The 18,309-nt window shown below is 42.6% G+C and overlaps 1 protein-coding gene across 1 annotated transcript in view; it reads right to left on the bottom strand.

Annotated features, from left to right (window-relative positions):
* kiaa0825 (KIAA0825 ortholog) overlaps nt 1–18,309 on the bottom strand; it is a 130,933-nt gene that overhangs the window by 57,599 nt on the left and 55,025 nt on the right. Inside the window, exons 20-22 of the mRNA XM_042488197.1 lie at nt 17,967–18,111; nt 15,524–15,679; nt 13,896–13,990 (exon numbers count right to left, since the gene is read on the bottom strand). Of these exons, the coding sequence (XP_042344131.1) occupies nt 13,896–13,990; nt 15,524–15,679; nt 17,967–18,111 (396 nt within the window). The remainder of the gene's footprint in view (nt 1–13,895; nt 13,991–15,523; nt 15,680–17,966; nt 18,112–18,309) is intronic.

Raw genomic sequence — 18,309 nt, 5'->3', positions numbered from 1 at the left:
ATAAATTCATAACTCAAGGAGGGATATTTTTATCCATGATTACAACTTATACTTTGGCAAGTATTACAGCATGTTTAGTCCCAGTAATGCTCAGATTCCCATTGGATAGACTTACAGAGATATGGATATGGTGTACATATAGGAGAACCTCCTTGAAACGTCTTTACTCTTGGCAGGCTCTGAGATTACCGCAGGCACTTTGACCTCTCCACCAAGCATGTGGGCATCAAAACTACAGACCCTACAGATACCGTCAGCGGAGGTGGGCAGGCCTTCCAAGGCAGAACATGAGAAGAAAAGAGATGGTGGTGCGGCCCAACTTTCACTAACAGCATGTTTTTTTCTCAAGGATCTGAGAGTGTGTGTGTGTGTGTGTGTGTGTGTGTGTGTGTGTGTGTGTGTGTGTGTGTGTGTGACGACAAGACGGAGAATAGAAAAAGAAAAGACGAAAGCATGAAGGGACTCACCTTGAGAGAATGTGAGGATGAGAGGGAGGAGGGAGCCGAGCCACCTTTAAACTTCCACTCCTTTGTCAGATGTGTGTGAGTGCTGTACAGAGAGCCGGTGGCGGGCTATATGGAGAGCACTGGGAGAGGCTCACCTTGAGGGGAAGAGCTAAAACCCCCTACATCCAGACTCTTTTATGAGACTGTGTAATAAGTAGAGAATGCATAGATACCACTAAGGTGCATATGAAGGATGGTGGAAACAGAAAGGCCGCAGAGTGAGGCTAACCTTGAGAACAGTGAGGGGCAGAGGGAAGGTCTACCACACTGTGATAAGAAGGGCTCTTTCAAAGGTCTGGAGGAGGAACACTCAGACAGGAGGGCTAGGCAGGCTGACTGATTGCAAGGTACAGCCCAAGGGTCACACTCTGACTCAGTGAGGGCAGAGATACTGGAAGCACACATGCATACACACACATACTAGGCCTGCCAGACCCATTCATTCACACACCAGTCGCACGAACGCTCTATACCCCTCTGACCAGCTCTTCATCATTACAAGTCAAACTCAAGATGAAGAGAAGCCAGATTACAAAACAGATGGAGTGATAGGAGGCCAGATAGGAAGAGACAGGACAGGGAGGCTCGACAGTAATCTAAATGTCCTTTCCTATGATTGTCATTGGCATTCTTGTAGACTGGCATGTAGCAGTACAATATGTCAAATAATACCACTCACCGTTCAGTCTGCTGTAAAGGGTAGACCTGTTTCCATAATGTCATAGGGAGAAAAAAAATAAATATCTAAAAAAGATCCCACATCCAAAGAATCCATCAAGATCACTAAATGTCTCCAGTCGCAAATTCAATCAAACAGACTGTTCTTAACAGTCATGACAAAGCAATACCGAGGAAAACAAAAATGTTTTTTTTTTTTTTTTAATGGAGAGAAAGAATTGATTTCTGCAAAAGCAATTCACCTCAGAGGAAAAATTCCAAAGCGTTTCCTTTATGTTTCAATTTTTTTCTCTTTCCCTCCTTCCCTTTTTCTTTGTCTTCTGTCAAAAACAACTTGGGCTAACATCGCAAGCTGTCACATCAAGGCCATCCCCTGCATCTTACAAAGGGGAGAATTCTGCAGTTGGATGGAGCGGCAAAGCTCTCAGACACCCAACCATCGTTTACACACATGAGGTGTAAAGACTGAGCAGGGAAAAAAAGGCTTTTTCTATTTGAACCAGAGTTTGTGCCCTGAGGACAAACCCATTATAGCACAGTGAAGGAAGTTTTCCATGCAATAACTGAACAAATAGATATGGATGAAATGCTCGGGGTAGTAGGAGATCTAAATTCCAACCTTTTACGCTATTTAAAAACAATGTAAGAACTTTGAGTGTTGAGGGTTTTTTTCTCCCGAGTGATTATGGTGTCACATGACTGTTATCCGTCAGATACGGCACAGTACGTAAGAATGCCTTCCTTATCAACCAACTCTGAACATAGCTACAATCTAGCTGCAACATGATCATAACCCAGTGCTATAACAGAGTCTTTCATCATGTCTGAGTGGACACACACGCACACACACACACGCTTTCAACATCAGCAGATGCTTTCAACCATTAACATCATAGAAGCCAGATAAGTGTGCCCCCTCTTTTGCAACAACCACTGGGGAGGTGAGAGGCCCTGTAGTCAACATGCTGAAAGACTACTCAGTGATCAAAGACTGAGAAAAACATGACCCATGATGGTTTCTCTGAGAAGATAGGAGAGAGGGGGAGAGAGAGCAGGTAAAAGGAGAAAGAGTTGAAAGAAACAGAGTAAAAATCTGCAAAGGTGGGGGAAACGGAGCCGGAGGAAAGGCGAAGGGAGAGTGCAAGTACACACTTACCATTTGCCACTGACAAACAGACTACCTGGTCACCACCAGTTTATGCTGACCTTGCTGGGTTAGATTATAATAAGAGTTGGGCATCACAAATTTATTCTTAAATGGTTTTAAATAGATAATTACTTTGTGAAAGGTTCAGTATACCTGGGCCACCTCTATGTGCACCCCATATGCCCGAGGCTTCTGCAGTGGCCCAGGTTTCGAGTCTGGCCTGTGGCCCTTTGCTGTGTGTCATTATTCCCTCTCTCCCCTCTCTCCCACCATCAAACAAAGTTGATGTTAAAAAGAGCCTTAAACTTCTACACCGAAAATGTGAAGCAAGGGAATGATGGAAATTGTTGCATGTGAAAAGATGTTAGGAAAATTAAACTAGACAAATGATAGGGTTAAAGAACAATGGGACAGCCTCAGTGGGTGTATTTATCCGAAGGGGGCAACCTAAGCTTGACAAGAATCTGATAGTCTGGTACAAACCATCTGTAATTATTGCCATTTACTAATGCTCACCATATTATATATATACCATATAGTAAATATATATAACTGTATATATATATATTAAATAACTGCCTTGGCTAACTACATAACTGTTTGGTTTGGTTACTGTTTGGTTAGGACCAACATGCATCACTTCAACATATTAAAGCATTTATTGCAGCATGGTATAAGAAGACCATGGTTTTTATTAGTCATATGCAAAATGCCCAGTTAGCCAACAACGGTTCATCCTATAAGAAATCAATAAGCACATTATTAATCAGTGACTGCAATCTAAACCCCTAACTGAAATATTCAATATTTATGGGGTCTTTTAAGTAAAGGTGTGTAAAGCAGTAAATGTATGTAGGGATAAAAGAAGAGAGGAGAGGAGAGGAGAGGAGAGGAGAGGATGAAAACAGAGGGTTGATTCCAGCTGGAGTGTTCGCTCCGGCTGTCTATAGATTTGTCAAGACAAGTGTCAAGACAAGTGCACCTCTGTGCTTACCTGTAATGGCACAGGGGCAGGAGGGCGGGACAGGCTATTTCAATTCAGCGAAAGATGTCTGAGTAGGTCTAAGTGCTAGTGTGTGTGTGATTGCGTGTGTGTATTCTTCTGTGAGACAAGACAAAGAAAGAGAGAGAGAGTGATGAAGAAAAGGCAAAGAAAAAGTGGAAACAAGTGTAGAGAGAGCTCCTGGATGAAAGGTGGTGGCGCAGAGTACAAAGATGACCGCATTAGAATATGAATCCCGGGCCCCGGGCACTCTTGGCACTTAAAGAGCCCCTAAAGTCAAGTGTCAACTATTATGTGTCATCAGTGGTGACACAGGGTCACAGAGCAGGACGGATGAGGTCAGCGACGGTGCTCACCCTCTCTCTCAACATGCACCATTAAACAGTCCCACAGTGTGCAAAAAGGACTGGCTGCCATTTGGGTGGAAAATAGGCTTTACAGTGACAAGAACATCTCCTCAGCTTTTTACACAGGATTTTCTTGTACAGGATGAGACACAGTCTCTGATATTCAATTAGGTGAACAGAGTCAATATTTGCATAGACACATTTAGCTAATGATACAATATTTTACATAATATGCCACATGTGCATTAAAGGCAGTAACGCTCGCAGATGTACCTCATTTCCTCCGATTAACTATCAAACAGGTACAAATAAAACACACAGGCAACATGCTGAATGTATAAAATGCTTCAGTTGTTTGCTGCTAAACCAGCTCTGTAATTACCTGAAGGATGTTTTAATTGTCGCATGTTCTACTCTTAATATTACTCAACGCTTTAGCAGCCCTCCAAGTGAGATTGATTGGATAAATCACTCGGAATTATGGGAAAACAGGAGGCCTGCCAATCAGCGATGTGTGAGGGAGTTTGTGTGTTTTCGGCATGTGTGTTGGCTGGGAACGTGCCAGTGCATGAGCACATGTACATGTTTGTTCGGATGTGTGCGTATCGATGTGTGTGTGTATGTGTGAAAGTATATAGGGCTGACAGCTGGGCTTGTTCAAAAGGCTTACCGAGCATTCTGCCTGTTTGGGAAGCAACAAGCGCACAGTCTATCTGAACAGGGATCTAAAACCTGTGTCAACAGCATAGTACAACTGGTGTAAACAGCCACTGAGTCAACATGCTATCATTCACATACCAATGGTGAAGCAGCTCTGATTTATTTTAGTGTAATATGCGGCTGTATTAGAGATAAAACAAAAAAGACATAAAAGAAAGAGTTAATAAACACTCCAATAAAAGAGACAATGTTTGTGTGTGCATGAGCATGTTTTCATATTTGTGTGTTTCCCTGTGCTTAGTGCTGGTATGTGTTTGCACAGGTTTGCCATTTCTGTGTGTGTGCATCGGATGCCAACGTGTGCACAGGAGTAAGACGCCGCACTGTGTGTGTGTGTGTGTGTGTGTGTGTGTGTGTGTGTGTGTGTGTGCAGACTTGTGTGTCAGTCCATCAGCATGTCGGCGTCACAGCCCTTCACTAAGTCCCAGATTAACAGTGACAGGCAGAGATCCCTCTAATTATCTCTTCCTGGACCACATGCAAATGGCAGAGCCGCGCCGAAAGCAGCGATTGGCTGGGGCAGCCTGGGCGCCGCCGACGGGCTAATGAGCCTGGCGACAGGATACAACCTCGTGATGTACCACCAAAACAAACCCTCAACGTCACACACAGGAAAGCACACACACAGACACTATATTTTAGGTATTTCGCTGATGCCCCTTTTTGAGAGTGACACAAAAAATACATGAACCTGATATCTGGCAGAAACAAAATTGAGTTCTTAGACTTATTTTTGCAAAAGGATCATCTCCCTTTACCCCTTATGCCTGTGCTACAAAGGTGCATTAGCGCAAGCACACATACAAATGCACATGAACATTTACAGTTGGATTTGTATAATTAATTACACATTGAGTCATTAGCGATATCAACACCACCACTACTGCATGACTGATATGCAGCACAGCTCTTCTTAACTGCAGTATTGACTCAGTAAACAAAAATGTCATTATTAGTTTTTTCAGTTCAACACTGGGTTTTCCAGGATAATCCTTCAATACACTCATCAAACAATCCAACCTCCTGCGAGCTAGAACCCTAACTCAGTCACCTCCAGAGGGTCTGAATAAAGATGGCACATGGAATAGAATAGTAAGAAAATGATGGACTGGAACAGACGGTCACAGTCTGGCTCTTGACAATGGACTGCTGCAGTCAGCTAAAAAGTCAACTCAGTAAATCAGCAGGAAACATGGCAACAGCGTCAAACAGTCCACCGCGTCTTGAACTGAGTCCCAGTCCATCTTAACTGGTTGACAAAACTGGTTCCAGGGGCAAAATGTGGAATTATTTTGCTGACGGAGCTGACAAAAACAAATACCCAGTGGACCTACTAGAATTTCTAACAAAAGTTCCTACAAAGTTCCCAAAGTCAGGTGTGGTAACAAAATACCTGAAGGTAACAAGTGCTAACTTAGCAAAGCATCTCAGTGTTTGTGTTTGACGTGGTATTGCAAGGATATTAAAGTTTTAGGTAACAGCAGATATTACTGTACAAGGTTTATAATGATAGCGGAGAGAAACATCATTTTAAGTAGGCTGTACAAAACATGATAGACAGAATTAATCTATTCACTTCAACATCGACATGGCTGTCATTATTGTTTTGCCTCTGATTTTCACATTGAATAAAAAACACAAAAAAGTGTTAAGTAGGCCATAAAGTTGCTGAATCACGGCTCATTTCATATTTATAAAAACCTGGTTTAAATAGCTGCTCATAAGGTCTGTGTAGCAAAAAGGGATCTTGCATGAGAGTAGTTCAGCTTTGTGAGGCTCCAACTGCACTGGTGTCATCCTCAAAATTCTGGCATCGTAACAACAGAAATTCCTCCGCTCCACCACCATTACACACACTGAAGACAAAAGCAAAGCTTTCAATTGCCTCGTGGAGCACTGTCTTTATATTTGTACCATTAAAATACCCCAGTGTATTTGGGGAGCCTTGGGACTTGCCATTTTTAATCAGGAACGGGGGGCTTTGTTTTGTCCCTGTTCCATCCAGCATTTCTCTCCATCCTTGGAGGGCTTTGCAGTAGATTAAGTGGTATTTTCATTTAGCTCTGGTGTTACAGAGTCTCTCCAACTATTTATCCATCCAAGGTTGGAAGTTGGAACAATCACAGAGGTTGCTATTTATGTTATGAAATTGTCTGAAATCACAATATCTGTGAAAAGGAGGTCAGGTGAAACTGCAGGAAGTTCATAATACACGAGGGATAACCAGATAATCCCGTTGAGAAGCTTCCTTGTGGCATAAGCAGTGTGCACCGACAATCGTGTCAGTGAATAGTGATATTATTGTAACTATTGTTAACAATTCAAACCCTTTGGGAGAGGAGATTGCTGCAGTGGAATGGTTAGAATGGGATATGTGATATAATAACCAGAAAGAGATGGGAAAACTCATTTTCACATGGCTGCATTTCCATGAAGGAGGCATGCACATTTTACTTGTGAATGTACCCCTGAATGCTCTGTGCAGTGGAAATGACAGGTGAAAATGTTCTTACCATGTCAGCATATGCACTTCAAGCTGGACACAGTATTTATTGACATGCCTATCATATCTAAAGTGGGGGAGCAACTGGGGGCTGATATTACTCTCTTCAAGAAGGTGATAACCTGTACATTTCAAATGCATAGTGAATTCCAGAAATTCGGTTGTGGCTTTTGGCATTGGTGTGCCATGCAAAGTTTTTCAGTAGCCCCATTTGGCCATCCATACAAAAATATCCCTGGGGGCACAACTGCATATCCAATATTCAAAGGTAACACAGTCCTAGGCTTGACTAATGCAAAATCACAAAATCATCGCGCCTATATATCAACTTTCATGAGATAATTAATCACAATTTGTTTAGGTTATAATGACTTAGGAAATATTTAGGTGAAAAGAGAATCTGGGTAGAGAAGTTGGAGAACAGGATATTGCTCAACTGTAGCGCACGGCAAAGTACAGACTGCTGTGACCACAGAGAACAGAGCAATGCACCGTAATGACTGATGTCTCATGTCTCAAGAATGGTTTGACCATGACCACTCTCTGAGAAGATAGATTTGCCTCGACCCTCCAGATCGTTTTTAGAGGGACAAGACAAATATTTCAGATGTATCACACCGAGGCATCACGCTGGAGGTGAGAGGAGGTAAAGGGAGACTGAGAGATAAACACAATAGAGGGGAAAGAGAGAGAGAGGGAGAGAGAGAGGGGGAGAGGAAAAGTGCGGCGGGCCTGCCTGCCTGGCTGACAGTTGACTCTGTTGGATGTGACTTTCACAGTCTGCTGGCGGTTTGTGTGGAAGCCATCACATCTGTGACTGGCCGTTTGATTAATGAGCCTCTCAGCTTGTCTGTGCAGTTTGAGGAGGGGCCACGGCCTTATCCCAGGCATCACTGATTTATTCGCCTTTGGAGCAAACCTCCAAATATCACACACACTGAAATATAAGAGCACACATTTCACACACATGCAGGCAGACACATGTACGCCCTCCATGATATGCATACAGTATACAAGTTGGTGCAGTGCAGATGCGTATGCACGCAGGCAGGCAGGCTTGGAAACATGCGCACAAGCTCGTCCCTCTCCTCCGCCACCTGCTTACGGCTAATGAAAACCTCAATGTGTCAGTGCTGTCCAGGGGTAGCGAAGACAAAACACACCATGTATAACCAAGCAGACAAAAGATGTATTCTGTCTCCACCAACACAAACTCCCATCCCTAGCTGTCAGTCAACGGAGGGGACACACACAAGGGGATCGACGAGAGAAGAAAGAAGCCCTTCCTCAATGACACATCACACTCTCCTGATTTTCAAAAGTGACAAGTCTTTTGAATTTCTGGCCTCGCAAGACGGAGAGCCTGATGATGGCTTGAGAGCGTTTCTTCTTGTTTCTTTGGCAGCGGCAGCCATGAAATGTCACTCTGGCTAACCTTGAAGCTCTTCTCTCCTGTGTTGTTTAATGCTTCCAAGACTAGGGCAACCAACTGCTCAAAATGGTACGGTAACATCGCATATAAAGATAAACGATTCCAGAAATACTTCCAGGTACATAAATGTGCATTAGCGTGTGCATACCCTCACACAGGCACGCTCATGTAGCTCACACACACACACACACACACACACACAAAGCCCCACCAACCACAAGCACGCACTCCCTCATTCCCTGAAGCGTAAAGTAAGACCATTAATCCAGACACACTGAGATCCAGCTTCTCCCCAGGTTGATCAGCGTCCGTGGAGGAAGACGAACATTCTGACATATTTGTTTTTATTTTATTCCCTGAGAAAAAAGGCCCGCCATATGGCAGAGCCCAGGAACAGATGGCGATTGCCCACTTCCTGAAAGCACAAGCGTCTATCGCTGCAATTTAAGGAGCCGCTCAAGCAAGAGAATGCCACAGACTGGCATTTTTCCACAAACTGCTATTGTTATAGACCTGAGGGGTAAAAGCAACAATGAGACAATGCAGAGGAAATGCTTTAGTGTTCAGTAGTTACAGTGTAGCTTACCATATAAAGCTACCAAATCTATGGGTCAATGCTGCTAGTACTCTCTTACTGTCGATGTGTGAGATAAAACTGCGTTTACGTGAAACATTAGCAGTAAAAAAAATAGCACAAGCATATCAAATTTTAAATTTACGCTTGGCAAATGCATGCGTTGTCCCATGCTGGTTTTAGGAAACAGTACCTGGAAGAGTGGACCAGCGTTGTAGATGTAAGCACAAATGTCCTTGGATGATATTAGGTCCTTATGATGGAGTGGAGGAGCCGCCCTGTGACACATGAAGCTTCATCTCTCATACTTGGCTACCCCTTATCAACCAGGTCAGAGGACCTTCCATGACACACAGACACAAGGTAAGTGTCTCAAAAAGTCACCTTGGCAGATGGCAGTTAAAATTTGAGTATTGTCTGTGGCAAAACTCCTTACTTTTTTTCAGAAATTTGCTTTCTTTTTGTTGGACAGAAAAGGAAAAATGACAGCACAGACTACGGTTTATGGAGGCCTTGTAACACAATGAGTTTAAATAAGAAAAGTGAAGGGCCAGTATTGCTGCCATTAATTCCAACCTACATAGGGGTCGTGTTGTTTTTCACTGTTTCAAACAGAAGTATGCTGTGACACAGTAACAAGTGTTTGCCAAAGAAAAGAGGATTTCAAAGGGAAACCAAGGACAAAGCAGCTGAGTTATCCATAGACCACGAGTTTTAAAAAAAAACTACTCCGCATCAGTTGAATCACTTTGTCTTTATGCTTCTGCAACAAATGAGGGCTCATAAGTCGAAGTCAAAGCGAGAGGCAATGTGGACACATTTCAATCTGTAGATCATGACAATTAACACAAAGCCATTGGTGCGCAATGTGCTCAAGGTGAAACGTCAAGTACATATTTAACCTGGGTATCCAATGCTGCTGATTTCTGCATTTAATAAAAGAAATCTTGCTTGAAAGCTGCTCAAGACTCATAATAAAGCAACTGAGTGAATAGTCTTCAGGATTGTGATATAAATCTGAAACATACTGCAGTCCTATTGAGGTCTGCCCATGAACCTTGATTGGTAATATTGTATGACTATTAAGATATTTCTGTGGTACATCTCATTCATATGTCAACTGTACAATAGTTTCTATCATAGTGTTTAGGCAAAGATACATGATTTACTTTGAGAAAAATGGTGTAAAGATAATTAAGATGGGGTTATGAAAGCAAATGTGTAAAATGCCAGGAAAAAGAAAACCAAAAGCACAGATGACAATCAAAAGTCTTTCTGAGAAAATTTGTAAGAAATGAAAAACTTTGTAGATACAACTACAGATTTGTATAGGACCTGCTAATGGGGGTAAAACTAAAAAATAATCAAAAACTACAAATACCACATTATGGCTATATGTATGCCCCTGCAAATCATTCAAGTTGTAGTTATAGTTTACATCCATATCTGTTGAGACTCACATGCAGCCATGACAGTAGACAATGCTTCAAATATAAATGTTGCTGCAAGGAAGCTTCAAATTCTAAAACACTGATGCTTCACACTCATCTTCAACCGGCAGCACAGAAGATCTATACAACCAGCACAGTTTGAAGGTGCACATCCAAAATAGTGTCACCAATATCATCACACTGAAGCTGAACATTGACCTTTTGGATATAAAATGTCATTGCATCATCATGTTATTCTTTTAGACGTTTGTGTGAAATTTCATCAGAATTAGTTTAATTTTTAAGTGAGGTTCAAAAACATGTTTTGTGAGGACCAAATACTCCTTTTACACCAAATTTAGCAGTTGTACGCAGGTTTTTTTTAAACATGGGAAAACCCACTAAAAATAGGCTATAGACATCATTCCCTTTGCCAGTATACTACAGCTGTACACAGGGCTCTGCGGCAGATGAGCATGCCTTTTTTTTCTGCTTTGTTACATTCAATGTGACAGACAGGCCTTAGAACTAGTTAGTAAACAGTAGAAAGCAGCATGGAGGTCAGTGAAAAAGTAACAGTGGTTACTCTTTTTAGGAAGTATCTCTTACTTATTCTGTCTCTCTGTTAAAATCGGAGCAGACTTATAGGGAATGATATTTGAGAGCTGTTTGGGCAGTGACAGACGGTATTTTTGTTGGTGGGTTATAAATATGGCACATTACACTGGGGTGTTGTATTTCCATTACTGTCTATAGGAGCCGGAGCCAAGTCTTGAGTTATTGTGTTAATGAGAATGAGATGAATGCATGGTCACAGTGACCTTGACCTTTGACCACCAAAATCTAATCAGTTCATCCCTGAGTCCAAGTGAATGTTTGTGCCAAATTTGAAGAAATTCCTTCCAAGCGTTCCTGTGATGTCAAGAAAGTGGTACTTTTTCGCATTCATGAGAATGGGACAGACAGACAGACAGACAGACAGACGGGTGGACAGATAAACGGACAAATTGAAAACATGATACAAAGGCCAACAGGCTGGTCAACCTACTTGCCATTGAGTCAAAATACTCTTCAGCTTGTAATTCACCTAAACTATCCCACTAGTCATTTCCACTTCTTACACCTATCACACCAATCAAGGCATTAATCAATCAGTTAGTTAGCCATTTAGTCAGAAAACAAACAGGCTAAAAACTTAGCCCACCCACAAATCGTCCATCTATCCATTGAAACTTCCAGCCTGCCAGGAAGTCAGGTCAGCCAGTCAGCCAGTCAACCCTGGGGGTCCTAGGGTAGTATTAATCAGTCTGGTTTCTGCTGAAAAGCTCAATCTGCAGATGATGGATGAGCCATCGTGCTGAGGGAGCTGAAGTGACAGGTGACAAAGAAGGACACACACACCTGTATAAATCCACTCTCCCTCCTGTCTGGCTACACCGTCAAGGTAGCGGGGTGAAAAGTGTATGTGCAAGTGTTTATGTGTGTGCAGGCGCAAGTGTCTCAGCATGTGTCCTGCTCTGCTAATGAAGTCATCTGAACAGTGATTTAACAGCCCTGGTGTAAAAGCCTACCGCCCTTAACTCATAGCCTTGCTCCATTAGAATGTGATATAAACCCTGGGCACAATAACTGTCCTGCCACTGTAACAATATATAGGAGGCCAATGGGCCACACTGCTAACTCACACAGTCAAGGGAGCGAAAAAATATATATTGGCTGTGTACAGGGAAGGGAAGTCATTCAAGGAGACTAAAACTCGTAAGACAGAAAATACAGAACATCACAAGGTCACAGTGATAGGTGTTTTTGTACAGTATGACACAGTGTCATTACTATTAACACTGTCAAAAGTCAAAGATTATATCCTCCAGTTTGTCCAGCGACTGGAGGGAGCAAAAGAGTTATTGTTGTGAAGCCTCTGTGAAAACAACCGAGGGCGCTTCAGTCTGCCGTTATGCAGAAAGCGTTATCCTTATCTACACTAACAAATGGATCAGTGGATCCAACATCAGTGCGCTTATCCCGTGAATGGTCTTCTATAGCTAGGGAGATATTTTTGAGTCGGAGATGGATCTGAGGAAAACTTTGACAGCTTACATGTCGCCAGCCGTGAAACTAACTTCTTGCTCTGTGCGAGCGTCTCAGGCAGAACCAAAGCCATTCTCCAAATCCTCCATGAAATCTGCTCCTCTGGCCCAACAAAGAGAGGCTAATGAGGCAAATGGCAGAATCTCAGACACTTTGATACTGTGAGATTAGGGTGAATTATATAACCTTTACCCCCCTCCCACTCCCATCCTTCCTCATACGTTTTGGCGCTGTGTCAGTATTGACTGCTCTCTCTCTCTCTCTTTCCGTGTCACTCACAATCTCAAACTGCGTCCAATCTCTTTTTTTCTCTCTCCTCCTATCTAACTTCATATCCACTTCATTCAGTTTCTATTCATGTATGCCCCAACACTAATTTGGCTCAGTCAAGCAATGACAGTATCTGTTTTAACATGCAACAAAGCAGCATATAAGAGGAGGAAGAATAGAGAGTGTGTATGTATGTGTGGGAAGAGGGGAGTAGAGTCACGAAGACGACAAAGCTCGTCACAGCACAGCACAGAGCCGCGTACTTCACCCTTATTAGACCTGTGTCCTTGGCAGATGCAGAGCTTGCCCTTTGTTAGCAAGGTGTGTGCGTGTGTGTGTGTGTGTTACAATGGCGGTGATTTAGAATGGATTGGGCGTAGGCGTGGAGACAAGGTGCAGTAGCCCCATGGCTCCCTGATAGCTGGCAGCGTGACAGCTGTGAATGGAGAACAGGGAACAGCCTGAAGTATTGCCATCTAATATGTGTCACATACCTGCATAAATATTTATGCCCATTGCAGAGCAGAATGGGTGAGGAGGGGGGCGAAGGGGAGGATGGGACAGGGGTGGTGGACTTGGGTGAAAAACTCTTCAATCAGGTGAAACCAAGCTCGTCACTCTTTTCTTCTCTAACTATATTTCTGTTTGTGTCAAGGCCTAAAAAGTACCCAAAGAGCAGGCACACCTCAATTACAGAAATCTGCCTACATTTTTTTCCATGAATAGTCACACATGTACTTTAACAAAGACAGGATCTCATGATTCAACACACACTGCATATTATGGCAATATTTCCAAAAAGTTCTTTTCAAAGCTTAGCCTCCATTTTGAGAGCCACAGGAGCCCTTGGCCTTTGAACAAAGTGGAATTTTGAACCTCTAATGAAGAGATTGCATGATCCCGAATGACTGGAGCTTATGCCGAGGTTAAGTCAAAAGAGAATTCAGGGTTGGAGGGAAACTTGCCTCAGGAGTCCCAAGTGAGCGCCTTATTTTGTACGGGTAAAGACACTACTGATGCAGCGCACCCCTCTGCAGAGTAGGGCTTTTATTTCATGAAAAGACCGCTCAAAAAACAAAAACACCTGTGAGGAACGTAATAGAAACATGAAAACACAGAAAGACCTGCGTTTGCATGTGTGCACAAGCCGCTGTCATTGAACATGTGTATACGTAACGAGTGAAATTAGTGTATTACCTGTTGGCCAGCAGAGTTTTGAAGGTGACCCGACTCATGCCCTGATAGGCTGGCAGCAGCCTCGGCCAGTCCCATGCCCAGTCGACCACTGCACTCTGTTGATGTATGAGGATAGCGTATTGTTAGTTATTAATCAGGGTTAATACCATCAGTGCATTACCGCTCCAGCTGGGACCCACTAACAAAGGAGGAGGGGGGTCCCCAGCGCAGGCTACCGACACCGGGCGATCAATCATGTCCGCACAAGAAGGTTTTTATTCCAATAAGACAGCAATTAATTTATAAATCCATTTGGGGGGATGTAGCCATCATTTATAGAAAGATAAATCAATTTTGGGAGGGAGTCGTTACTCTTGTGACTGCTTGGCTTTTTTTCTTACCATCTTCAATGGCACCCCGCCAGCCCCTCCTCTTCCTTCCTTCTCTCTCTCCACCTCTTGCTCTCACTCTCTCTTTTTCGTAAACACACACACGCGCACACACAAACACGCTTGGCACTAGCACCATATTGGGAAAGCAAATAAAAATCAGATTGCTTTGATTGCCAAAATGTCACTCTTAACTCCAGGCTGAGTTTTATTGACAAAAGGAGGAGAACTCCACTCGTTCCCTCCATCCATCCATCCCCCCTCTGCTCCTTCCTCGTAGGTGATTGATGGATGTAACTTTTTTTTCTCCCCCCTCCCCTCCACCCTCCATTTTATTTGACAAACAACACAGGCACCTGAAGCGGAGAAGGCATTTTAATCATTCTCTTAATAGGGTGTTTCTATGCAAAGCTATGCAGCCTCCTGTGATAAGCCGAAAACAGGCCAAGTCTTAGGATTAAAACGTGTCTGTTCTTGAAAAACAATGGCGGCAACACAGCTACATTACAAGGGATGTAATGTGTGTATAAATACATCTAATCCATTTTTTGAAAAAGTAAAAAGACACACACAAGCCTATCTCGAGGAAATACTCGCTTTTGTTGATTGTTTTCTGTGATATCAGCGGGATTTCCCTTGATAGTAGGAGAGAAATGAGGGGGAAAGTCGACATCTCTCATATTAAAACTACCTGTAGCTAGACTTATCCCCTGTATGGAGAAAAAAAAAAATCTAACAATTAACTGAACATCGTGGTGGCACTCCTGGGAGTAAGTTTGGGGTAAGAGGGTATACGGTTCAAAGCCCCAAAGAAGTGCACTTTAAGAATGCACTCTCCTTTAACATTACTCATTCTTTCATGAAAAAGGATTCTTCTCTCATCTGTTCACCTTTTCAGTGTTCTTTTCTTCCTGCCAGCCTAACTTCTGCATGGAAAAAGGCAGCGACCTATGGAGAATAGGAGAGCCGAGCCCCCAGAAAGACCTGACAACTTTAGAGATTGCCACAGTATCCAGTTCACTAGAGACTCAAACAGCTCCTAACCTTCAACATTAAGCTTCTGGCCTTGGGAGAAAGTTGAAACGACAACGCCCTGCACATCACAAGTATATCCACACAGTACAAAGTCTGAAGGCATGAAGAAGCTCCAATAATCACTGGAACATCAAAACCATTTAATAGAACTAAAATAAATAAATGCATACGTAATTTTGCTAGCAAAATACACTGTGATGATATCCCTGAAAATACATGACAAACCTGATGCAGCTTCCTCTTGCCAATGTGGTCAAATTGGTGGAGAGGGTTGAAGCCGGCAGTGTCCGTGTGGCTTTCAGAGCCAAGGTCAAAGTTCACCAAGCAGGGAGGATTATCAGGCAAGTTCGTGCTTCCACTTAGTTTAAACATCAATAGTTCCTGTATCCAAGATGGAAGGGGAAAGAGAGGGTAAGAACACAAGAGAGACAGGAGGGAAAAAGGTTGAAAAAGTCTGACAGAAAATATTGTGTCAGGAAAAGAGCTGAAAAGCTAAGACCAACTGAGAGGCCAAAATGTTATTTACAAGAAAAACTTAACTTCCTCACCCTGAAAGAGCAGCGAATCATACTCAAGGACAATCAGCATACACAGCATACAGACATTTGTAACATTATTTTTACTATTATAATATTCAAATATGATAAAGCACCTCAAAAAGTTTACATTTTACTGACTAAATCAAGTTCAGACAGAACTTTTTTCCTTCTTCATTCCCAACGGATCAGCCTCATAAAGGTAAAATTAATGAAATGTTCAGGAACAGATATAGAGAAACAGAGAACAAATATACATTTTATAGAGAAACAGAAGGGATTTCAGGGTGCTAGTACACTTTCTGATTTTGTTTCTGCAACCTTTGCTGTGGTTGCGTAGCACAGGAGTCTTGCAAGACGTACAGCAAAAAGTAATGAGTGTGTGTACATCTCTGTGGGTGTGTGTACATGGGCAACCTGGTGTGAATCCACTATATTCCCATCCGTCAGTTTGACATGGCCTGTGAACCTCCTATCCCTCCACCTCACCAGCAGCCCGGTCTGTCCCTGACCTGTGTGTTCTTGCCTCGACCTTGGCTAGGCAGAGATACTCGAGCTGCCAGGAGGGTAACTCGGAGCCTACTTGGGAATCCTATTCACATTCTATTAACTTGCTATACGCAGAGTTATGGCTGGATCACGGATTCCATCAAAAGCAGCATACTGTATAGGATACTTATGTTTGTGTTATTCCTAATAGACGGGGTATAGGAGGAGCAGGTCTATAACATCATGAGCATCAACAAGTGTAGCCTCTCCTCACTCTTTCAACAACTCTATTGCTGCACCTCTGCACATATATGCCCTGATGATCACTGAAGGTCCTCCACTATTAGTGTCATTGACCAAGCATTTGAGGATTTTTCATGCTGTGTTGTTTTTCTTGAATGCAATGGGGAAAAAGGGGGAAAAAAAGAGATATAGGGGCATTTAGTGGCATCTAGTGGTGAGGACAGCATATTGCAACCAGCTGAAATCTCTTCCAGTTAGGATTCCTTCAGTGTTTATTGTTCAGAGGATTTTTAGTTTGAGCTGAATTACCCACAGAGGTATCTGCCTCTACTAAATAAATGGATCAGGTGATTAAAACTGGTAAAGACATTTAATAATACAATTTGACATTAAAAATCAGTTTCTCCTATGCTGTTTGGCACATTGGGGTCAGGGGGTCTATTTTACAAAATTATCATTATATAAATAACACTCTCCTTAGAATAGAAGTATATCATCATCTCCCTTCTAAAAACAGAACTGTCCAGTGTAGTCACCATTGTGCCTGGGTGCATAAGTCGGAAAGTTTTGAAAAACAGACTAATATACTTTTCTTTAATGGAATTTGTTGTCAATAAAAGAAAAATACAGAACACTGCCAGCCTCATCCTATAATTAATTATTTTTCCCAGTGAAAGATCCATTAGAAAACAGTTCATAAGTAGATGTGATGCAGTGTATAGAGAAGCATAAGTTGGTGCTTTTGTGATACAGTAACAGGGGATTGATTTTGGGATATAAATGTATTGTACTGTAGGTGGAGGATGTTCCAGTTTGACATTCACTAAAGGAGAAATGTCAACAGGCCTACCTTAAGAAGAGTTATGGAACCATTTAAAATAACCTGAATCTCTGTACATAGCTTTTCTTATGTACGTTTTACTTATTCTTCTAGGGACCATACTCACTTCAGAGCACTTGTTTTACCAGCTGTGTACTGTATATATATATATCTATATTGTACATATTTACTTCAATTTACTTGGGCACTTTCTAGAGAACTTCTACTTTTCATTCTGTTCAACTTTTTTCTCTGAAGCGAGTTTAGCTAAAATAACTTCTACTTGAGTTTTTTTTTTTTTTTTTTTTAAGGAACTGCTGCTCTTTCTCACTCTGATTTCCTCCAAAGAGTTTTGTACTGAATAACTACATGTGGCTCCCTCTCCTCTACATGTGGTGAGCGTACAACACAGGAAATCCCTGTAGGTTTGCACCCTTGAGGTCACCCGAACAACAGAAGATCAGAACAAGCAGACTGCACACAGGCAGCAGCCCTCTTCCCTCTGTCTCCCCCTCCTGAACAGCCTGCGGCCTCAGGCCAGCAGCCACCTAATTGCTGAGGAGAGGGAGTGCTTCCCTACCTCATTGCCTTGGATGATGTGATAGATCTGCCTCAGGTAGTCGCTGCCACCTGCTTTGTGGCAGACCTCCAGCAGCATCAGGCCTATTTTCTGCTCAGTCAGTTCAGCCACAGCGACTCCGCTCTCCTTCCCTCGCTCAAATACGCTGAGAGAGAAACAGAGATGGGAAAAGGAGATGGAAAGTAAACACAAAGACGGAAAAAAAAATCACAGAGTGGGGCAAAGAGAAAGGAGAGGAAACAGGAAGAGGGAGGGTGTCAGCTTGTGTCTCTACACCACCTCTGGCTGGAAAAGAATATTCTAGTTTGGAGAAGAATTTAGAGTAAAATTTGGAATTTGCAAT

This window comes from Plectropomus leopardus, chromosome 6 (assembly GCF_008729295.1).
Source record: "Plectropomus leopardus isolate mb chromosome 6, YSFRI_Pleo_2.0, whole genome shotgun sequence".
Lineage (NCBI taxonomy): Eukaryota > Metazoa > Chordata > Actinopteri > Perciformes > Serranidae > Plectropomus > Plectropomus leopardus.
This window is presented reverse-complemented; position numbering and strand designations above follow the sequence as displayed.